Genomic DNA, 23,992 nt, shown 5'->3' with positions numbered 1-23,992 from the left:
GGAATGCTCTTTCCTTCTATTCTAACCCTCATAACCGAGTCTGTGTTCAACCAGCTTTAATTTCAACCCATTGCAAAGCCTGACTCAGCAACAAATATTATCAGCTTCCATCCAAACCTGCAGAAAACTTGGAAGAAAATCAAGCTTTCCCAGAACAGACCTCAAACAAGCACTCTGTTCTGCTGAATCAGGCCCTGGGTGTGCCGGGACCCCCATTGTTTTGCAACTTCAGATGACCCACAACCCACGAAACAGATAAAACTGCCCAAGTATACAGGATAGAATGAAATTCCTCAGGCAGTAGCACTGGGTGGGAAAAGCTGCAGATGCATTGGCACTGGGGATAAAGTTTATAGAGTGGTGTTAAAGGAGATCTGTGAGTGAAATGCCCACGCAGCTCCGAGCACCGCCCTGCAGGACATCTGCTGTGCCATTTTCTCTGCCTGTCTTCTAGATAAGCTTAACAGGAGGCCCTGTGCAGGAGCGTGGCCCAGCTGCTGGCCTCCAGCGCCCAGAGGAGGAGCTGAGCCATAAAGAACAGCGACATCACAGCAGTGTCACCGCCAGGAATGATGTCAGCGAGCAAAATGGCACTGCTGCTACCCCGTGCACAGCGCAGTGCTGAAGCACTGTTTACTTTTGATTAGAGCAGAGGACCCGAGTGGGACTTTGAGCTGCACCCAGGGCCGCTGACTGCCTGGAGATTTCGCGATCCTTTCTGTGTAGGATTATAGAATAGAATGGCAGAATTGTTTGGGTTCTTCGAAGGCCACCTGGTCCCCTGCTTTGCCCTGAGGGACGCGCACGGCCCCAGCAGGGCTGCATCCCCTGACCCGGCTGTCCTCAAGGGCAGGGAGCAGCCCGAGCAGCGCCGCCTCACAAACCCAAAGTCACCCTGTAAGTACGCGTGCTTTTCTCCTGCATTTCGTCGCCTCCTTCATTACAGCTACACCAGGCGCACAGCTCAGTCTTACATTTCTTAACTCTTCACGGTTCTGTTATAAAAAAAGCAACGACATCACTACGAAGCGCTGCCTTCCACAAAAACCGCCCCCCCCATGACTCTCCCACCCCAGCACCGCACCCAGCGCCGCCGCTGCGCCCCCTGATAGCGCAACGCTCCGCGCTCTTATCGCCCCTCCGCGCCGCCGCTCCGGGACACCCCGCAGCCCGGAACTCCGCCGGGCCGCCCCTCACGTCCCCGCCCGCTCCTCTGGCCCCTCCCCGGGCCGCGGCGCTGAGGGCGGAGCGGAGCGGAGCTGCCGCCGCCACCGCCGCGCACAGCGGCCGAACCGCGAGCGGAGCGGAGGGTGAGCGGGGGAAGGGAGCGCGCGGCGCGGCGCGGGGTCGGGCGGGGCGGCTGCGGGCGTTCCGCTGCACCGGGACGGCGGTGGGGCCGCGACCCGCGGTTGGGACGGGACGGAGCGGAGCGGAGCGGGGGGGGCCCGGGCCGCGGGGAGGGCCGAGGCCGAGGCGGTGTCACGGCGGCGCTCCGGGGGCGGCCCGGCCCTCGTCCCGCCGGGCGGCTGTCCGCGCTGCGCTCGGGGCTGCCGGCCCGGCCCCGGACATCCATCTTGGGAGCGGCCGTAGCGGGGTTGGGGGTGAGGTTGAGGCCGCCGGCGGAGCGTCCCGGCCCCGGAGCGGGGAGCGGAACGGCCGGAGTTGTGCGGTGCCGCCGCGGGCAGGTGCGCGTGGCAGCGGAGCGGCGCTTCCCGGTGCGGCGCGGGGCTCCGGGCGGAGCGGCCCGGCGGTCAGCGCTTCCTCCGCGCTCCGCAGCCGGGCGGAATTCCTGCCTCGGCCCCGCGTCCGTTCCGCTGTTGTGCCGGGCCGCGTTCCGAACGGAGCGCGAAGGGCCCCTCTCGGCTTTACGGCGTTTCCTGAAGCGGTTGTTTCTTTTGAAAGCGCTTTCGGAACGTTCGTTGTATCTGTTGGTTCCGTAGTTTTGCGTGAGCGTTGGGTTATCTGAGCTACGCCAGGAGATGCGCTGTTCTCTGGGAGCTGCGGCCCTGGTTGGGTTTTGGGCTGTGCTTTTTCTGACCCCCACGTGCTGTAAGATCCCCCGTGTGCTGGAGGAGCCCTCGGAGGCAGGGAAATGTTTCATATTGGGGTTATGGAGGCCATCAGTGTGGATGGAGATGGGGAGGAGCAGCACGCAGTGCGATGAGTCCCAGGAGCTGTCAGCACTGGGCACCGTGGGGTTTGTTCTGTGCACATCTCACATCAGTGACATGGACCACGAACGGAGCTCTGACATCACATCACGTTGCTATGGCTGCTTCCCTGTGCCAGAGTGCTCACGTCCTGCCGCTATGGAAAAGATCAACGTTAAAAACACAAACATTGAAGCGTCCATTCGTTCTCATGGCCAAAGAAATGCTATCTATGCTACCATGGCCCAACTGTGTGTTCCCATGGAGGCGTGGGGCTGGCGCTCCCTGACAGCGATGGGTTCCACGTTTTCACCCCATCAGCCTTCGTGTTCCACGGCCCCAAGAATGGGCTGAGCCCTGGGAGGGCTGCAGGGTAAGGAGCTTTGTGAAGATTTTGAGCTTTGCCAAACAGGGACTGAACTGTGCCGTGTAATGCCCTGACACACTAATGCTTTTATTTGGAGACTTGTGTTTACGGTGTCCATCAGAACAGTTTATGTTTGAAACCGTCAGCTGAGGTCCATTTCTTGTCCATCCCATCTGTACTAAGAGAAACTGAACCACGTGGCAGCAGTGCAATGCGTGGAGCTGCTCTAGTGTGTAAGTTTTATTCTGAGTCCTAACATTGAGCATCAACAGCTCTTAGTGTGTTTGTACTGATTTGCTGCTTCCTGCGTGTGTGAGCACAGCGTGTTGGTGGCACGTGGGGACTTTTCAGGAGATTAGCCTAGAGATTTCCCACCTTCCAGTTCTCCTTTTGCCTCAGCTGCCCCAGCAGAGCATTAACACCGTGCTCTGCCTGCAGGTGGCTGCATTCAATTCAGTAGGAGCAGAATGGAAGGAGGCCTGAGTTTAAAACTAGGTTGGGTTTGGGTTGCGTTTCTGCCCTGATTGAGTTTGGGGTTTGTTTTTTTTTTTTTTTGAAGAGAAGTCGGTGGGTGTGGGGTCAGAGCACAGCTGGGATCGCTGTGTGCTGAGCTCTGCAGCACTTATTGATTCCCCTTTTGCACAGATTAAAGGCCGCCGTGTTTGCTCTGTAGCAGCAATTTAACGATTCAGCTGCGGTTGTGTGCTCAGCTCACTGTTATTTTCTTTTTTCTTTCCTTAGTGGAAACCTTTCTTGTGTTTATGAGATGAGGGGTTGTTTAGCAGGGCTGTAATGAAAGCAGGGTGCTCTTATATCCCCAGCTCAGATTTTACTCGTGCAGTTGTATCACGCTTTGCAAAACTTGAGGTCCTGTGCATCTCGTGGCCGAGGTGAGGATGGTGGGAAGTCAGAAAGCAAAGCTGGTATCATTGGAGTGCTGGGATGTGTGGCTGCCTGGGTTTGTTGCTGCAGTCCTGAAGCGTGGTGGCAGCCAGGGCCGGGTATTGTGCTCCTGGGCTGCCTTCTGCTTGTAGCTTAATGTCCTGCAAAGCCCTCCAGCAGGTTTCTCCTCGGGTTGTGTGGGGTGGCACCAGGGCAGGGAGGTTACAGGAGGACGGAGCTCTTTGCAGAGGTGCAGATTGGAGTGGGAATACAGCAGGGTGAGCTCTGCTGTCACACTCTGGCCTGGGGGTACGGCACGCTGCCCACTGCTCCTGTTGCAAACATCATCAAGTTTGGTCTCTTTTACTTTGTGAAAATGGGCAGGAACTTGCAAGGATGGCTTCATTTCAGTCCTGTGTGTACAAGTGATAAATCTCATTGCTTAGTCCAATCGGAGGGAGATTGTTTATGAGTAAAACACTTCCCAGAATGCTGGACTTCTTTCTTAATTTCTTATTTTTAAAGCTATAGAGTTGGGAGTAGCAATAAATGATATTTTCACCCTCTGCAGCCTTACAGTAAGGTTAGAGCTCTTAAACAAGTTGTAGATTTCACTCCTTTCCCATCCTTGAATTTCTGGCATGGAGCTGTCAGCAGCCAGGAGCCCGGCCGGTACCATTCATGTCTCCAGCACTCATTGATGTTCCAGTGGGGAAAGTAAGTCCCCATCTGTTAAATGAAGAGCTGTAGAAGGAATGCCTTAGCTGTGTTTCATAAAGGCCACGTGGCTGCCCGCTGTGGTGCTGCTGATGCTCTGTGCTGCAGTGCTGGATCTGCTGGTGCTGCTGCTGCTCCTCCAGGCTCTGTGCAGAATGGTGTTGTCTCTGAAGCTCTGCACAGGACAGAAACTGATTGCTGAGAGATCGCATCCCCCCTTGCAAACAGTGCAGTAATTAAAGTCTCCTCAGGTAGTTGGTGTGATGGTGTTGCAGTGGAGGAGGCTGTGGGAAGATGGGTGATGCTCGGGGAGGAGGCAGCGACTCAGGGCTGCATTCCTGATCAGAAATGGTGCTTAACCTTACAGCGTGCTCATCTGCCGTGGGGAGGTTTGTTGTGTGTGTGGGAGGGGAAAACAAACAAACAAAAAAAAACAGGGTGCCAGAGATGTCCCTTGGTTTTGATCAGCAGTCCTTATGGATTTCAGGACTTCTGTATTTGCGTTTTGTATTTGATGATGCTCAGAGCAGTGCAGCTGGCAGCTCACCTGACTGCAGGTGAGACTAAAAGCATCAGTGTTATCTCTGCCTGCACTGCAATGGTCACAGGGCTCCACCATGACGTTCTCCTGCTGCTTAGTGTAGAGCAGCAGGAGAGTTTCCCAAGGAGGCTGTGGATGCCCCATCCCTGCAGGCATTCAGGGCCAGGCTGGATGTGGCTCTGGGCAGCCTGGTTGGCGACCCTGCACACAGCAGGGGGTTGAAACGAGATGAGTATTGTGCTCCTATTCAACCCAGGCCATTCTATGGTCCTATGGTGTGTGTGGATGGGAGTGCAGCCACGTGCAGACGGCGTTTTGATCTCTGCTCTGCTGCAGGCAGCCCAGCAGGTCCTGGGCGTTGGGAAATACCGGCTGTACCTGAACAGGCGCTGCCTCGCAGCTGTGGTGGCCTCACCTGAGCCTGGCTGTGGATACGAGTGGAGCTGTTTGGGTTGAGAAACGTCGACCAAAGCAGAGCTCGGTGTCTTTTGGAAACTGCTGTTTGTTTGCCTCTGAAAACAAGCCCTTTGTATGGGGGGAGGTCGGATCCTGTGAGGGGTTGGTGATGATGCTGGCCATGCTGAGGATGGGGCTGCTGGTGGGGCCTGGCTTTCCTCCCCCCTTTCCTTTTGTTTAGCTGAAAATATGGGTGCCAGGCAGCGGCTGTGTGCTGGGCAGGTGCTCTGAGTCACCACAGGCTGTTATTTATTTTCAATATTGATAAGATGAAAAAGGGTTTAAGTCCACCTGGGTGCTGAAGTGGGAGGTCTGAGTGCGTCCGCAGCCGTGCTGTGGCCGAAGGAGATCTGGAGCTCTCGGAAATGTTTGGATCCAGAGTTGTGTTTGGGAGTGTTTTAATGCTGGGAACACACTTGGGTTAGCAGTCTGCCCCAGGAGGTTTGCATGCCGTGCTCACAGCACCAATGGCTTCAATCCCAGGGCTGGAACTGAGCATCACCCCAACACATCCATTGGAAATAGACCCTTAACCTGGAACATGCCAGGCATGTGGGAAGAGCAGTCGGGCTGGATGTATTGGTTGCACTGCCTTTTATGTTGCTTTTCATGTCATATCCTTTCCTCCAATGCAAATAAACATTAAGTTGTAGGGAGGGGCTGCTGGGAAGTGAAAAACTTTCATTACAGACAGCTGACATGCAGGATAATATCTTTTTATGTGCCACCTACTGCATGATAGCTTGGAGTAAATCATAGTTCACTGGGTAAGGTTATTTCTGGTGCAGCTGTCCCATTCCAGCACACCCTTCCCATACTGGCACTGGGCTGAAGAGCAGAGATCCAAAAAGGTTTATGGGATAAAAACAGGTGAGGAGGAAATAAACGTGGCCAGATGTTGGCTTTGCTTTGTGACATTAATTGCAGATGAAAAGAACGTTAAGATTAAAGTTAGAGACTGAAGCTGTTCCCAGCAGCCTTTCTCATGAAATATTCATGTATTTAGGGCTTTTAACTCATCCGATTACTTATAATAATATTGTAATCAGTGCGACTTTCTGGCTTTGGATCTTGATGAATGTGTTCATGGGCAGATCGATCACTAGAAGGAGCATAGATCAGAACACAGCTTTCTCAGGCACCTCCTTTACAATGATCAAACAGCTGTTTGAATGCCCCGGGGTCCTTTCCTCAGTGCCTTCTCCTTTATTCTGCAATCTCAGCGCCCTGCAGGCAGCGGAGCACGCAGTGCAATGCAGTGCAGTGCTGGGGACCATGCACTGCAGCTCAGCAAAACCCGGTCTGTAGGACAGAGAGGCTGAAACTTTATTTTTTTTTATTGTCTTTTTCATGTTGAGTTCATACAAACTGCATCTGTACAGGGAAAAGGTTTAAAAAGCCCAACAAGCGTTGCTGCGTTGCCTTTAAAATCAGCAGCATCCCTGCTTTTGTATGGCTGATTTTGCACGAGTTTCTCAGGAAAGAAAACGGGTTGCATGTGGGGGTCGGTTTTGCTGAGAAAATGTCCTGAGCAAAATGGAAAGTACAGAAATCACAGATAATGGTATTTAATATTCAAATGAAGTGCGGGACGTTCTAAGGTCTGGATCAGAGTACAGAACTGACTGTGTCCAGGCCATAATACTTCATAAATGTACGCATTAAGGCAGGAGATAATTTTTTCCTGTTGCCTTACGTCTTATCATTGCACAGAGGAGTGCCAGTGGGGCAGAGGGAGGAGCTGCTCAGGGCAGCACAGCTCCTCCCCATCACTCAGACCCAGAGAACAGCATCCCTGCTTTTCAGGCAGGAGTCCAACTGCCCGGACTGTTGCTTTTCATTTTATTGTATAATCATCTATTTTGGTTGCCATTAAGCTTTAGCCATACGCACTGAAGTGGCTCATATAGAAGTGCTTTAGCCCAGCAGAGCAGCCTCCTGTAGGGAGGAGTGTCACTCTTTATTTTCCATGCAGGAAATTCCGGGAGGAACTGCTGCAGTTGTTTTGCCCTTTTGAGCCTTGCAGACTCGGGAGGATTTAACACCACGAGCAGTGCTGTGCAGCTCTCAGCTCCAGGCCCTGATGCCTTCAGGTGCCAGCACTGCTGACAACATTCTGCACCTTCCTTCTCTTAAAAGCTTTGCCACAGAAGAGAATTTCTCCCTGTTTTGGCCCCTCCATGCTGCAGCATTACAGGACCGAGCAAATACTGAAGGATTCAGTGCCATATTGGATAGCCTCACTTTATTACAAAAAAAAATATATATAATAATGGTACCTTTTTCTGTATTCAGGTTAATTCAGGTCCATCCAACTTGCTTCTCTCTGCGTTCCCACCGAGCCAGGAAATTTGCCATGAAACATTTCAAGAGGTGCTCTCCTGCATGGTGCTGATAAAACACATTAACACCAATTGGGTGCTCATTACCGGGCTGCTGTCAGCTGGTGTGGGCCATCAGCTGCCAAACAGTGCAGCACTAATTAGCCATGTGCTCAGTGGGCACCACGGCTGCAGCACCCCTCGAGCACACTGCTGTATTTTGGACAGGAAGGAGGCAGTGGTTTGCCTCTATCTGCCCAATATTGCTGCTCAAAGGAAATAATTCTTTAAAATAGAGGCTAAAGTGGCGGTGACAGTCGGCCCACCTCGTGGCTCTTAGTTACTCTAATTGCATAAACCAGGAAGAACACGGTTAAGGATGTTGCCAGGCTACTATCAGCACAACAAATTATTCTTCCTGAGCAGAGCATGGTTGGAGTTTTGCGACGATGGAGCCTCCCAGCTTCGGGCTGGAATTTAATCGGTGTTAAAAAGGTCAGAGAGTTGGTTGGGTTTGTTTTTCTTTTTTTCTGCTGGAGAAAATGGAAAAAAAAGAAACTGACGAAGGGAGTGGTGGATGTGGGGGACAGCAAATGGAAGTCCTGTGAGCTGGTTCTGTATGCAGTGCCCTGTGTTGATGTGTTCTACTGGTGGGGAAGGGGCAAAATTTTTCATAGAATCATAGAATGGCCTGGGTTGAAAAGGAGCACAGTGCTCATCCAGTCCCAACCCCCTGCTGTGTGCAGGTCACCAACCAGGAGCCCAGGCTGCCCAGAGCCACATCCAGCCTGGCCTTGGATGCCTGCAGGGATGGGGCATCCACAGCCTCCTTGGGCAACCTGTTCCAGTGCCTCACCACCCTCTGGCTGAAAAACTTCCTCCTAATTTTTCTTCTGGAGCAGTAGCAATGTTTCAGCCTCCAAGCTGCACTGCTGCCTTCCTTTCTGTGCCCTTTGTCTGCTTGGCATCATCCCCAGCAACTTTGTGCACACGCAGACCAGGACAAAAACCAAATTAGCCGCCTGAGTACAGCAGGCCTTGGCTGCACGGAGTGCTTCAGTGGCAAAGCAATTTAGAGTGAGTAAGCGGGCAGTCGCTGCCATGGGAGTAAACACTGTGATATTTAAAAGTGTGAGTTCAGCACGAAGCCGGCTGCAGGAAGGGGTTCGGTTTGAGGAAGCTCCATCTCGAGGTGTTTGTGCACAGAAAGGCTTTCTCACACTGCAGGTTGTGCTGCTGGAGGAGCTGACTCAGCCCCAGCTTTGGCAGCACCGGCTCCAACTCAGTGATGTCGTGCAGTGATGTGGCTCAGGAGCAGCACAAGGTCGGGCCTTTGGTTTTTAAGAGTGGATGTGTGCAAGGCAGGGAGGGCGCACCTCCATCCCCTTCGCTCTCTGCTCCTTGGTGCTTCATTGAACTGCTTTTCAGCACGGGGTTGGCTCAGGTCTCCCAGCTGTTGTTGCACAGACCCACGTGTCGTTTTGGTGGCTGGTTTTGGTCCTTGGATGTGTGTGGACCTCCATGTTGTGCTGACCATCCTACATGCCCTGCGCTCTGCCAGCAACGTTGGCAAAGCACAGATAGGTTGATTTGGCAAGCTCCTGCCTGGAATGGAAACGAGTCCCTTGTTTTTAACAGAAATAACCTCAGTCTCAGCCCATGGTATGTTTAGGAGGATAAAGGCTGCTGAGGGAGCTGCCATGGTGCAGCGTGCTGCTCACACTGCTGGTTTGATGCTGAAAGTAGTCGGTGGGAGTGCAAATGTTCTTCCTGTTAAATTCATGAGAAGGGGAGTCAGGTTCTTACCACGAAGACATAACCACAAAGAAATAACCAACCACCTGGTTGGGCTGCGTGACATCAGTCTGTCAGATACCTTCAGCACAGCGTTGGATCCCGCGCTGGTAACGAGCAATAAAATGAAGTCATGCCCTGAAGATGGCGTGGACGGAAGTTTGCTGACCTGGAGGTGGAAGTCTTGTGGAGCCTGCCTGCTGCCAGCACTGCCTTCCCCTGCTTTCCTGATGCTGACAGCCTCAGCACTGCTGCAGGAGCTGCTCTGCAGGGAGGTGAGCAGGGCTGCGGTGGCACTGCTGGTGGGAACACCTTCAAGTCCAGGCTGGCGTTGGGCTCACTTCTTTTTGAGAGAACCATTTGCTAATTAATTGCTAATTAATTAGGTGATTTTTTTTTTTTTTTTAGGCAAGCACCCTCTGCTTGCCACCCACCATCCCTCTTCCCATCGCTTTCACCTGGCTGATGCGTCGTGAGGGCTTAATTGTTGACAGCTCAGATTAATACTGGGGAAGTATTTCAAGTCCTCTTGTTTTCATTGAGTGATTTAATCTCAGATTGGTGTGCAGCAGAGCCCTGTTGGGAGTGAAGCTGCATATTGTGTCCTGCCCCTCATGTTGGCTTTGCCTTTGGTCCGGTCCTTGCTGTGATGGGTTAGAGTTTGTTTTGCAAACGTAGCTGTGAGTAAAGAAGGAGCTCTGGTGGAGTATTGAGCAATCTCCAGTAGACACTAAAAATAAAAAAAACCCACAAAAAACAACGAGCTTTTCATGGCCTAGTTCGTAGTAATTGAAAAAGCTGGCACGAGGAGCACTTAGAAGCTCAAAATTAAACAGGTTTGTTTATAGTAGCCGTGATTCAGTGCTGAGCTGCCAGGGTAAAAATAACCCCATGCATGGCCACCGTGTGGGGCAGGGTGCTGGCAGGGGCATTGCAGATGCCAAATATTGGTGTCTGTGAGTGCAAGCCAGGCTGGGAGCTGGGGGTGAGGGTAGGAGTGCTGAGCATCTCTGCTCCTTCTCTCTCACCTCTGTGATGGTGGTGGTGTTGTTGTGCACATAGGACTGTGCAAATGCAGTCTGCATGCCCAGTTTGTCACCTGCCCTTGGTCCTACAGCTGAGCACTGGAATTCCCTGTTCTCAGGTGTGTTTAAGTTGGATCCATACAAATGCTGTCAGCAAGAATTCCTTTGCTGTAGGCTCGCTTCCTATTGCATTTGGAAGGTATTTAGCAGAAATCTCAACATCTCCCTTACCTGTTTCTGCAGCGTTTTGATTTCTGGGGTTTCGAGGTGCAGCGTTGGATGCAGAGCTGCTGCAAAAGCATCTTACAAAAGCAGTTGCTTGGCTTCCTGTGCTGTGCAGCACTGGGGCCTCACCGCCTCCGTGCCCGGGATTTCCACGCTCTGAAGAGTGGATTTGATGCTTACAAACGTTACTGGCTGAAAAATATCTTCTGAAGGATTAATTTTTGTTTATTTTTCTTTCAGTGCCCTCGTAAGGAGCCTGGGAAACCCTTCAGTAGTGCTGTTAACACTGATGAGAGATCTTTTATGCCAAGGTATGAGTTCTTAATATTTAATTGGACAACTAGTGAAGTTAAAAGCTGCCTGAGCCTTGTTTCTGCAGCTCTGCTGCAGGGGAAACAGGGGGAAAGCAGCTCTGAAGTTTTGTGCTCCTTCCTGATGTCATCTACCGTTGTACAAAGCATCAAACTATGGAGGCAGTCTGGTTTCTTTCTTCTGGTTGTGAAAGAGGCAGAACCGACCACGCAGCCCCAACGGTTCTCTTGCGATGGCATCACCTCAATGCAGCTCAAAGCATCCAACCAGCTGCAGATACATGGCACTCAAGAGCTGGTGAACAGCCCTTGTGTGATGTACAGACGGTTACATTTGCATGTGGGTAGCTGTTCTCGTGGTGAGGGTTGCTTGGGACAGGAAACTTTTACGCTTTGTACTGATCACAGTCTTCTCTTGTATCGAAAGAAGCACTGAACACCCATCATTTCATGCTGCTTTGCAATGCAGCCGTTGCTTCAGAGCACGTTCCTGCACTGCATGCTGCTCTGGGTGGCAGTGAATGCCTCGTGTCTCCTGTGTCGAGGTGGGCACATGCAGTTTGCCAAACAAAAAGTTGGTTGGGATGGAACGTGGTAATTTTTGGAGCCCTCCATCTGTGCTGTATGAGCAGGTAACATTAACAAACTTGTGGAAGAGCTACAAGGTGATTAAGGCATGTGGGATCTACAGTAATAAGGCTTATGTGATTCAGGATCTTGGTTTCCTGTTGCACTTGAAAAAAAAAAAAAAATCAGCAAATACTGCAGAGAAGAAATGAGAAGTCAGTCTTGTACTACTGCTGGCTGGAACTTTCCCACAAGTATTTTTACTATAAATAAGAAGTGAAAGAGTTCACAGCTATATTTAACCCGTAGCGTGATTTACTTTCAGGGCTTTCTTGGGTGGAGCATCCCGTGGAGGCTTGAAAGATGCACAGATCAATGGGTTGCATTGATGGGTTATTATAAAGCAGTCACCCCCTTGGAATTTCTAAGGATTATCGAGAGGAAAAGTGTTGCTGATTGGAATTCCCCTCTCCTTCCTAACAAAACCCACAGTTTTAGAAATAAAAGGAAGTGAACGTTACTTCTCTGGGAAGTTTTCAGCAGAAGAGCTTAGAGCTGCCAGGATCTAATCCAAAAATGTTATCAGTGTACTCAGTGCGCAGACGTTTCTTGCACTGTTTTGAGATATATGAAGCTACCATTCTGGAAAACCCCTTTCAGTTTGACTCCGTTTCACAATTTTTATGCAATTAAGCAACAAAAGTTTCAAGAGGTGAAGAAAAATAGCCCTGAGGTTAACTTCAAGATCTGGGTGCTGCTGCTGGCTTCAGCTCAGCTCTCCGTGTAAGGCTGGGGGCAGCTGGAGGGGTGAGAGGCTCGGTGTGGATGGGATGCAGTGTCTGCTCTGCTGCAGCTCGGGCTCATGTCAGCCTGGCTTCAGGTCTCTCTCAGCTGCAGGGAGACAGCAGCAAGGCTGAAGCCACGATCCTGATTCTTTGCAGGAAGCTGTTGGTGGTAGTGGACAAGGTGATGTGTGTTGTAGTGGACGGGGTGATGCACTTCTGCATCAAACTCCAAGGAACACCTTTTCATTTGTAGCCAGTCTGGTGCAGCCATAAATCCCATGGCAACGTTGGTTTGCAGTGCCTTTGAGAAATGAAACTTCCCTGGGCTCATAACATTCGTGTTTCTGGACCCTTACTTGGGAAGGAGGAGAGGATAACTGGCAGCTGAGGTCATTGTTTGCCCAACGCCCCGACCGGGACAGCCCAGCCTGGCTCAAAATGTAAACAGAGCGTAAAATGTTTATGGCCAGCTTTGTCACTTGCCTTATTTGTCAGGGAATCTCGAGGAGAATGAGAGGTTTTCTCGTGCAGCACAGCGAGCTTGGGGAGCTGGAAGATTTCCTTAAAAAGGCACAGCCCTGGCTGGGTGAGCAGCGAGCGCTTGGCAGCTGTGGGGTCGGGCTGACCTTCCTGGGGAGAAGAACTGCTGTCCTGCATCCTTCCCTGCAGGCTGAGCCCCTCCTCACCACTCACCAGCCTTGTTATCTCGTCCTCATGGCTGTAAAACATTGAGGAGACAGAGGGAAGGTGGTGCAGTGGGGGGGGGACTTGTGACTGCATACAAAGTGTTTCCCAACAGCAGAAAGCCAGCAGGTCCAGCCTGGGCATCCCAAACCCAGGAGGCAGTGAGTTCAGGGCAAAGCTTACTGTAATTAAAATACTCTGTGACAAAGTTAAAGGAAGCACTGAGTTGTCAGGTTTGCTATGGGAGTGTGGGATTGCGTGTGGTTGGTGCACATGAACACTGGAACTGGTGTTGGAGGGTGGATCTGTGCTTTGGTGGTTATTGCTCTGCGTGGCACAAGCCAGAGCTGTCATCAGCAGCCATCTAAACTTGAGCATCCAGGTGGGCGAGGAAAATCTTCACTGTTCCTGCAGAGATTCCTCTTCTCAGCACATCAGCAGAGCAGCAGTGCATTGCTGCTTTGAGAAGATGGTGTCCTGAAGGTGTACATGCAGTGCTATGGTAACGTTGCTCTCCTCTTGCCTTGCAGGTTGCTGGTACCTGAGCAGCCCGCGCCATGCGTGAGTACAAGCTAGTGGTCCTTGGCTCAGGAGGTGTGGGCAAGTCTGCCTTGGTGAGTGGCTGGGGATGGTTCTGGCACTGCTCGTGGGCACTGCTCACTGTTTGTGCTGGGATGTTTGTGCTGCTGCTCACCTGCACTTAGTGACACTCAGGTTGCCTTTGTTACGCTGCTGGAGGATCTGTGAATTTGTCCATATATATATAAATATATATATTTTTTTTTTTCTGAGAAGAAAGAAGTAATGAATCACTGCTGGAACAGTCAGCATTTGGTGCTCGCTTCCTGCAGATGTGTAATGCTGTGAATACGCTGCACCCAGCCCATGCTGCACTGATGGCACTTTGCACTCCTTAAGTGCTCGTGTTGTTCCTCCTAAGAGGTTTACATAGAAGAGTTGATAGTAAAGCTTTGTAAGACAGATTTCTGTCACCTGTTTATCAAAGATCAGCCAAGCAGTTCACCCCAGCCAGGATGGCGAAGAAGTGGTCAAGTGTGAGGTTATCTGGGAGGGAAACACACCCTGCTCCTTGTCACAGAGGGTGACAGCAGCTGACTCACAGCAGAGAGCCCTGCTCCTTTCCAGACTGCTGCTGGAATGGGCTGCTGTGGGCTGTCAGATCACCTGCAGGATCCAGAAGGATAGAGGGGAAGGTTATTCAATTATGACTCAAATTTGATGTGCTCTTTCGGAGATCCCATCTTAATCCTTGCAAGACAGAGGAGTCTTTTGATACACTCTGTTCTTCCACAGCACCTTAAGCAAACTGAAATGACTACAGAAACTCCAGTGCCTTCCAGGGAACCAGGAAAGCTGGGGAGCAATGGGAGTCAGAGTGCAGCACATACAGAGCCTGAGTGTCCAGGGATGGGTCACATCCAAGTGGCAGCATGAGGGGAAATGTTTAGGGCAGATTTGCTCTGAATAATCACATAGAGAAGAAATATTTCCCTTTCTACATGAATGATGTCTCCTTTTGTTGTGATTTAATACAAATTGAGTGTCTGGAGAGTCACTGGATTGAATTGTGTGTAATCCTGAGTACTTTCAGTGTGACTCTGACTTAAATGAGATCTAGGATTTCCAAATGCATTGCCGGTTCCTCTGATCAGATTTCACATTTCCCATATTTGGTGCTTTTTACTCTTCTGAAGTCACAGGCACTAAAATGAAGGCATTTGGGGGATCTCATCTTTTATAAAAAATGAGCCAGCAGTCCAAAGTGGCTCAAGAAATGACAGATTGCACAGATTTTACTTAAGTTTGTTGATAATTTATGTCTTTTCTCCACACCTGCATTTTCTCAGCAGCATGGAGCAGTTTGGTGCTGCTCCTTGTTGAAGTGTTTTTTGGTAACACATCACAGTCTGTTTGCTCACCTGATTTATTTCCCTTCTCCTTTCTCCCCAGACTGTACAGTTTGTTCAGGGAATTTTTGTTGAAAAATATGACCCAACAATAGAAGACTCATACAGAAAGGTAAAGTAGTGACGTTTTCCTTTCACATCTCACAGTGCCTGCTGCTTTTTAATAATGCTACGAAAGCCTATCAGACCAAGCCAGTTGTGTATCTGAGAGCATCACAGATCCATAAAACTACACATGGTTTCCTTTGGCTTTGCAGAGCACTTCACAAACTTGAGGCTTCTGGCCAACCCAATGGCGTGAGCCACTGTAAAGCTGAATAATAAGGGAAGGGCCAATGGTGCTGTTAATTTGGCTGTTCTTACTTCTGTTTAATGGGAGAACTTATCCTCTGTTGCTCACACAACTTGCAGCTTTCGCTTTAGATCTCTGATCTCTGATGGCTTTGTTGCTATCTCTTAGAAATGGTGTTATTCTGTTTAGTTTGAAGGCACATACAAAGTCTCTACAGCTGCTTTGCACACAGGGCTGAGCAGAAGTCCTTGTCAGGATCCCTGACCCTGGTGTTATGCAGCTCTATCAACAGTGCTGCTTTCTTCTCTGGGATTGATGTCAAGGAACCCATTGTTTTGCAGATTAGCATAATTGTTGCCATAATTAAAGACACCGAAACAGAAAACAAAAACTTGCAGCCTTTGTGCCTGTGATAATGAAGCATAAATTCTGAGTTCTGCTGGTAGATTTATTCTGCTTTCACAGAATTACCCATGGGGAATCGGAGACGTTTCTTAGGTGGTGAAGGGTTTTTATGCCTGAGTGTGAGCAGAGCCTGTGGCACAAGGGAGCTGCCCCATGTGCCAGCTGGGGGTGTCACTGAGCTCTGACAGCAGAGCCTCTCGTGGTGCTGGGAAGGTGCTCTCTTGCAGAGCTCTTTGCTGCAGAAGTAAAAAATGAAGCTGAGATTCCTCTCCCCTGCTTCATTTCAGAGTCTTTAGTTTTAACTGTTTCTGTCTCTTCCCTTTTTCCCCAGCAAGTGGAAGTAGACTGTCAACAGTGTATGCTTGAAATCCTGGATACAGCAGGGACAGTAAGTATAACCCCTCTTTCTAAATGGCACTGAGTTGCTTTCTTGAGAGCGGAGTGAGGTATGGAACTTAATAATCCCATCAAAGCAATAGGGCAAGTACAGCAGGAAAAGTCAAACAGTTCTGTTAAACAACCCAGCAGTGGGTCACTGTATCGACATACTGATGTGTGATGGTTCTGTTTGTTAACTTTGCAAGTGGAGACAAAAGGATGAGGTCTTTGGGAGCGGGCTCTGGGGGTGAATCATAGAATCACAGAATGGCCTGGGTTGCAAAGGAGCACAGTGCTCATCCAGTTCCAACCCCTGCTATGTGCAGGTCGCCAACCAGCAGCCCAGGCTGCCCAGAGCCACATCCGGCCTGGCCTTGGATGCCTGCAGGGATGGGGCATCCACAGCCTCCTTGGGCAACCTGTTCCAGTGCCTCACCACCCTCTGGCTGAAAAACTTCCTCCTCATATCCAACCTAAACCTCCCCTGTCTCACTTTAAAACCGTTCTCCATCATAAGCATCCATCAGCTGCATGAATGGCATTCCTCTTTCCTTGATTACAGGAGCAATTCACAGCAATGAGGGATCTCTATATGAAGAATGGCCAGGGGTTTGCACTAGTATATTCAATAACAGCACAGTCCACGTTTAACGACCTGCAGGACCTGCGGGAACAGATCTTACGGGTGAAGGACACTGAAGATGTAAGTAAAACGTTGTCTCGTTTTGCAGATGAATAGAATATCTTCCAAATGATGCACGTGGAAATTTGTACGTGAGTAAAATGTCTTTCTAGGAATACTCACTGCTGCACAGCCAAGTTTTGTGTTGGAGTTCTCTCTGCACTATTTGTTGTTTTTAGTGTTACAGCTTGGGTTTGCTGGAAAGCTGGCAGTCTGGATGGGAAGTGACAGCAAAATGGTGGGAGTCAATTGGAGAAACAACTTTTTTTCTTTCATTTTAGCTCTGTTAAATTTGCCAGTAATGATTGAATGGTTAAAATGCATTTCTGGTGTTGTGCCAGGGGGTGGTACTTAGAACCCTAGAATGGCCTGGCTTGAAAAGGACCACAGTGATCATCTCGTTTCAGCCCCTCTGCTGTGTGCAGGGTTGCCAGCCACCAGACCAGGCTGCCCAGAGCCACATCCAGCCTATTTGTTGAACCCAAGGCTCAGGACCTCTTCATCTTCCATGCAACCTTCTGCTTAGTTTTGAGCTTCCTGTTTTAAGTTTCAGAACACATCTTTTAACATCCCAGCACTCAAACCATTAACTTAAGTCTCAGTTTAAAATCCAGTCTTTACATGACATAGGAAATGATAGAGCAAGTTGTTGTACTTCCGTTTTCTGCTCCATGATGATTACTGCTTCTTGAAATAACCTTATAAAAAGTTTCATGTCTTTCAAATCTGTTCCATTAAGTAGCACTTTTTTTCCTATTGTTTCTCATTTTCATTTCCTTATTCTGTTTGCTGGGTGTGATCAGAACACATCTTAAAGTTTTGGAGATCTCTGAAGTGTCTGGAAGGCTGTAAGGGAGGGAATTGGGCTGATAAGGTTGTAAATCACAGCATCACGGAGTGGTTTGGGTTGGAAGGGACCTGTAAGATCATCAATTTCCAACCTCCTGCTACAGGCAGGGACACTTCCACTAGCCCAGGTTGCTCACAGCCCCTTCCAGCTTGGCCTTAATGTGAAATGAGCTTTTGAGGGGGTTTTGTGCCTTCAGTTTTGTGATGTAAGAAGTAAAATTTACTTCTTGAAAATAAAACTGCCATCATTTTCTGATCAGTACGGCTGTCTTAAGTACAAAAATTAATCTTGAGTGCAGCTGAATGAGAGGGAGAATACAAATACTGACTTTCAAGTGGATTAGAAAACGTACAGCGCGTTGGAAATTATCAAAGGAAATGGATGGTGATTTATTTCCCAGCTGGAGAGTACTCATTTTCTGCTCAGAGAATGAAATGCTGCAGGAAATGGAATGAGGCACACCCACCAGCAGCAGTTCTTTGGGGTTTTTTTGGTTTTTTTTTTTTCTACATGTGCATAGCAAAGGGAAACAGGATGCAGAGGTGCTGAAGGAGAGGGGCTGATGGCCATCACTGTGCTGTGGAGCAAATGACTTCTTGTGTCTGTGGTCGTGGATGTAGGCTGGATGTGTTGAAAATGCACCAGATGTTTATTCTAACATGGCATGAGATTATTTATTGGAAGAGAAATCCTTTTGGAAGCTGAGCTGCAGGGGCTCATTAGTTGGAAACTTCAGTTACTATCAGCGAGTCAATATTAACGATGGTTTCAGTGCTGTTTGTAGTGAATGTCCTTTTATCTGTGTATAAAATGCAGCAGTGATGCAATGTGTGTTGTGATGTGATGGGCAGATGGCATCGTGTGTGCTGGGGCTGTGGGAACACATAGCTGCATTTCAGTGACAGCATTGCTTGGGCAGCCCATGTGGTGTGTTATGTTGCTGACACATCTCGTCCTCTTGCTTCTCTCTTCTCCAGGTTCCAATGATTCTGGTTGGCAATAAATGTGACCTGGAGGAAGAACGCGTAGTTGGCAAAGAACAGGGTCAAAACTTAGCAAGACAGTGGTGTAACTGTGCCTTTCTAGAATCGTCTGCAAAGTCTAAAATCAATGTTAATGAGGTAAGTATGAGCTGCTCTTTGTTACTTCTACATGAATGCCATGTGGAGTTGAATCACTGAATCGTAGAATTGCTCAGGTTGGGAAAGGCCTTATAAAGATCATCGAGTCCAACCACAACCTGACCATCCTACCCCAACTCTAACAACAGCTAAATCACATCCCTGAGCACCACGTCCAGATGGATTTTAAACACAGAGATGGTGACTCAACCACCTCCCTGTGCAGCCCATTCCAGTGCTTAACAACCCTTTCTGTAAAGAAGTTTTTCCTGATATCCAACCTAAACCCTGCTGCAACTTGAGGCTATTTCCCCTCATGCTGTCAGCAGTGAGAAGAGACCAGCTCTGCTCTGCTGCAATCAGCTGTCAGGTATTTGAAGAGAGCAGCAATGTCTCCCCTCAGCCTCCTCTTCCCCAGACCAAACAGCCCCATTTCCTTCAGTCTCCCCTCATAGGCCATATTCTCCAAGCCCTTTTGCAGCCTTGTTGCCCTTCTCTGGACCTGCTCCAGCACCTCCATGTCTTTTCTGTACTGAGATGCCCAAAACTGAACACAGAAGCATGCAGTGCTACTTATATTTCCCTATCAGAAAGAGAAGGTGCTTCTGAAATCTCAGCCTGGGAAGAACTTGGACGAGTCTGCAACAGGAGATGCAGTCTCTTCAGCTGCATCTGTTTTAAAGAAATTTGCTCCTTTTTGTCTGTAAAGAGTGGGTGACACCTCCATATAAATGCTCTCTGTAGCCTGTGTCAGAGGGCATGGATAGCAGAGGGTCCTGAGTGAGTGGATGACTCTTAGATAAACTTTTATACATTTTTAAGATAACTGCTGCTATTCTGAATGTGGACATGCCCCATTGTATCACTTGTTGCGTTGCGTAGTGTTGGCTGTTGGTTTTGAAAGTATTTGCTTTTCACATTCCTGCTACATCTGGCTGCTCAAGCAGACATCCCATCACAGTCCTCCTCTGGTAAGCCACTAATTTACTGAGACCATTTCCAAACATAAATCTGTCTGCACAATTTTCCACGTTTAAATGAGAAACACCTCTGCACGTTGGTGTCGCGTGGCTCTTGCCATCCAGCACTGAGGTTTTATTCTCTCCTGTGAGCTATCTGACAGGGCCAAGGGCCAGCTTTCCACTCACAAATGCTAAGGTGACCCCATTGAGCAGAGCAGCTTTGGTGCCAGGAGATAACTGGGACCGTTTAGGAGCCTAAGATAAGGAGAAGCAGTGGGATTTGGCCCAAACCCAGCATCCTCCTGGCAGCCAGTGTGCCATGCCCAGTGCTGCAGGGAGGGCCAGGAGCTCCTGCTGTTGGGATGGGGCTGCAGGAACCTCATCTGCCAGCAAAGAGATGTTGGGTGCTTTGCCATGTGTTGCTCCAGCACATGGCAGTTCCCTTTGTACAGCCTTAGCTCTTGTTTGTAAAGGCTTAAAGATGGAAAGCTGTTCTGCATCACAATAGAAAATGCCTCTTATTGATTGGTTTCTCCTACAGAAACCTTTCCTTTGTATGTCATCTGTACACTTCTTAGCATCTGGGTGTGAGCTGCTCCTGTTACCCAGATCTGGCAGTGGGAAGCTTAGCAAAGGAGGTGTGGGAGCAGCTCAGGTGCTCTTCAAATATTTTATACCAGAGCCCAATGAAGGCAGCATGGTTTCATTTTGTTTGGGGCTATCAAACTGGGCACTTGTGCTTTTGTGCACATACAAGGCAGAAAATCTGAAATATCCAGGCATTGAAATCTGTTACAACCTGTTTGTCTTTTGGATTTCCTTGGAATCAACCAGAATTTGTGAGCAATCAGCAGCTCCAGGAAAGAAGAAAGTGAATGAGGAGAAGGGTGGGGTTTTCTGGAGGTCGAAGTAGTTCTGCTCAGTCCCATGACCCAACTCCAAGCAAGTTTGCAAAGCTCATTTTGCAAGGAGTGGGTTATTACTGAGAAAACGAATGACAGCAAAAAGTGTTCACAAGAAATTTGTTGCTGAAGCAAAAAGAGATCTCTGTGATCATCCCCTTCTAGAAGAGTCTCCTTCAGAGCTGATGATCAGTTTTTCCTTGCTGTGTTATTAATAAATTCAGATAGATCAGCACCAAAGGCACATGAGATCAGCAGTAAGTGAATGACAGCTCCAGTCTGAATGGCTGTGATGGAAACCAAGAACTCATCCTACACAGTAGGGAGTGAAGCCAGGTCCCAGAAGATGCTCCCTTATTTTCTGCACATGGATGGGAGCTCTGTGCACTCTTGTTTAATAAGCAGTTGCTTGAGGAGTATGTGCAGCTAAATGGAAGCAGATTGATTCAATTTCTAAGACTGCAGACACCAGGAAGGAGCATCAACCTGCCATCCTGCCTGACTTTTTGACACTTGAGTAGTGTTTGTTATTTTGTTACTCAGTTTGTGGTTTTCCTTTTCAGATCTTTTATGACCTGGTCAGACAGATAAATAGAAAAACACCAGTGGAAAAGAAGAAGCCTAAAAAGAAATCATGCCTGCTGCTTTAGACTCCCATGGCGCAGCAGCTCTGAGCCAGGTAAGCCATGTCTCCCATGCAGGCTGGGTGTGATGCACACCTGAGCTGCTCCTGACAAGGCTCATTCCCCCTCCCTCTGCTCCTCTGCCTCCTGTCTGCTCCAAAATACACAGTTCTTGCTGCTCTGCTGCCCGTGTTGGCCTTTTCTGACTGAAAGCTAGTTCTACTGCTGGACCTGGCAGAGAAATATCCTTCCTCCTTTTGCTTGGGCTGTGGTTTGTGACGCAGCAGGAACTGGTGGGGATGGGTGCAGTGTTCCTCCTTGCTCTCTTAGTGCTCAGAGCCATCCTGGGTCAGCTGTGCTTCCTCCTGAAGCAGCACTTGGGTGACTCGCCGTGCTGTCACAGCCCTGGCTGATAAGAGGACAATTGCAAATGGATTTGGGTGGGACGTGGATTTCAATGGCTGCCCACCAGGAACACAACCCAAAACAAAACACCACCAAAGGTTGGACGTAGGCTATAAATAATCTTCCTGTGTATCTTGGCAGGGTGCTCAGTGTGCTGACAGCTGCTCTGTCGCACTGCTGGAAGAAAGCAGCCTCTCTGCAGCTGCAGCTTCTGGCTGTGAGCAGCACGATGCCCTACAACATCAGCAACCCGTTGTTTTTCTCTTCCTAGATTGCAGGAATGAAGAACTGTTGCCTAAATGGAAAGTGCCAGCGTTCCCAACGTCACCACCTTACAGAAATTAGTGACATATCTGAAGGAGCTTCTCCTGTTTTTGTATACGACGAGAAGAATTTAGATCTTAAAATGGTTTGCACACAGTCCCTGGAAAAAGAAATTGCTCTCTGTATATCTCTTGGAAATTGAAGACAGTAGCATTTCTCCTTTGCAATAGCAGTTAACAGATGTGAAAAATAAATATAATTGACTCTAGTGTATGATTATACAAAGGAGCATGGATGCATTTCAAATGTTAGACATTGCTACTATAATTAAAACTTCATATTGACCCTTATATCATAATTTCTCCCCGTCGAGCACTAAAAATGTTCCACCATTATATTTTATATCTGTAACTATAGATATATATTATCTGAGATTTCCCTTTGAACTCACTGCAGCAAATAACTTTTTGAGTCGTTGACTTCATTTTATATTTAAAAGTTACAGAATATCATTATTTTCATTCTGCCATTATATTCTAATTAAAAATGTTTGTGCATAATGCTTTGGAAAAATGGGTCTTTTATAGGAAAAAAACAAAAAAACTGGGATAACTGATTTCTATGGCTTTAAAAGCAAATATATATAATATACTAAACCAACTCTAATATTGCTTCTTGTGTTTTACTGTCACAGATTAAATTACAGCTTTTATGAATGATTAAATTTTAGTACATTTTCATTTTGTTTCTGTGCTTTTGTTACGGTTTCCCGGGTTTGTGGGGTGCTTTTATTGGCAACCAATGCTGAGAAATCCCCGTAAATGAGTTGTTTTTCTCCATCTGACCCTGATGCAGCTGCGGAGCTGAGCAGAGATCCCACTTCCTCCATGCAGCCCAAGCAGACTGAATGGAGACGCAGGGTGACGATGTCAGTCCGTCTGCCTGCATTACAGCTGCTGGGGCAAATTGGGCACCAAGCTCCAGCTCCCCGCGCTTCCTTTTTCAGGAGGAGCCGAGGCGTGGTGTTTGCATGTCGGTTATCTTTACTAAAAGTACAATTATTATAGTAATAAAGTGATTTTAACGTTGCTCGGCGCGGCTGCGGAATGGACGCCCGCCATCCGCCCGCCGGTACCGCGCACGGCCGCCAGGGGGCGCTGTCCGCCCGCAGCCGCCGCTTCCTTTGGGGTCTCCCTGTTCCTTTGGGATCCCCCCCCCCGCGTTCCCTTGAGGTCCCTGAATCGTGGTGATCCCCCCCCCGGTTCCTTTGGGGTCCCCTGGTTCCTGCTGTTCCCCCCGGGTTCCTCTGGGGGTCCCTGAATTGTGGTGGTTTCCCCAGTTTCTTTGGCATCCCTGGTTCCTTTTTGCTCCCCCCCCAGTTCCTTTGGGATCTCCCAGTTCCTTTGAGGTTTCTGGTGCTCGCCCAGTTCCTTTGGGGGCTCTGAATTCGGATGGGGTCCCCTGGTTCCCAGTGGATCCCCCCGGTTCCTTTTGGGTCCCCATGGTTCCTTTGGGATCTCCCAGTTCCTTTGAGGTTCCCGGTGCTCCCCCACTTCCTTTGGGGTCTCTGAATTGTGAGGGGGTCCCCTGGTTCCCAGTGGATCCCCCCGGTTCCTTTGTGATCTTAGATTCCTTGGGGGTCCCTGAATTGTGGTGATCCGCCCGCTTCTTTTTGAGTCCCCACTGTTCCTTTGGGATCTCCCAGTTCCTTTGGGGGCTCTGAATTGGGATGGGGTCCCCTGGTTCCTTTGGGATCTTACTTAGATTTCTTTGGAGTCACCCGGGTTCATTTGGGGACCCTGAATTGTGGTGGATTCCCTGTTTTTTGGGGGGTATTTCCTGGTTCCTTAGGGGTCTGTGGCTCTCTGTGGGTCCCTGGTTCCTTTTGGGGTCCCAGATTCCTTTGGGGTCCCCCTGGTTCCTTTAGAATCCCCGTTTCCTGGTGGGTCCCTACAATTCCTTTGGGGTTCCCTGATCAGCTCCTGCTTGCAGACCCCACACCCGGAGCTGTTGGTGCAGGTGTTGGCTCTCCTGTGTGCAGCACAGCAGCCCCATTTCTGCTCTCTGGTGAACGCCACATCGTTTCCATTTACAAATAGGATGCGCCCCAAAGCATTCGGTGTTTAACGCTTCCTGGGTTTAAAGATGTGCTTACTGAAGAGTGTCCTAAAGAGAAGTAGAAAAGAAAATCTTCCCGGGGTGCCCTCACGTGCTCCTGCTTCACCCAACGAAGCAAAGTAACTCAAAGCTCTGCTCCAAGGAGAACGTTTACAATTGCAGTTGAGCCACGCAGCCCCAAAGTCATTGCGCCTGTGCTGCTGCTGCTGCTTTGCACCGAGATTCAGCCAAAGTGAA

The 23,992-nt window shown here is 49.2% G+C and overlaps 1 protein-coding gene across 2 annotated transcripts; it reads left to right on the top strand.

Moving 5' to 3' along the window:
• Positions 1-1,155: 1,155 nt before the first annotated feature.
• Positions 1,156-22,377, top strand: RAP1A (RAP1A, member of RAS oncogene family). 2 transcript variants are annotated; one of them, XM_031606044.2, is made up of 9 exons: positions 1,156-1,310; positions 10,719-10,789; positions 13,356-13,439; positions 14,797-14,865; positions 15,782-15,838; positions 16,391-16,531; positions 18,338-18,481; positions 20,909-21,024; positions 21,645-22,377. In XM_031606044.2, the coding sequence occupies exons 3-8, from the start codon at positions 13,383-13,385 to the stop codon at positions 20,993-20,995; spliced, it is 555 nt and encodes a 184-aa protein (XP_031461904.1). In that variant the 5' UTR covers positions 1,156-1,310; positions 10,719-10,789; positions 13,356-13,382; the 3' UTR covers positions 20,996-21,024; positions 21,645-22,377. The 2 variants fall into 2 exon arrangements, with proteins under 2 accessions (XP_031461904.1, XP_031461905.1); XM_031606045.2 differs by lacking the exon at positions 1,156-1,310 and adding an exon at positions 8,307-9,503.
• The last annotated feature ends 1,615 nt before the right edge of the window (positions 22,378-23,992 follow it).

Source organism: Phasianus colchicus, chromosome 25, assembly GCF_987193195.1.
Source record: "Phasianus colchicus chromosome 25, bPhaCol1.hap1.1, whole genome shotgun sequence".
NCBI lineage: Eukaryota > Metazoa > Chordata > Aves > Galliformes > Phasianidae > Phasianus > Phasianus colchicus.
This window is presented reverse-complemented; position numbering and strand designations above follow the sequence as displayed.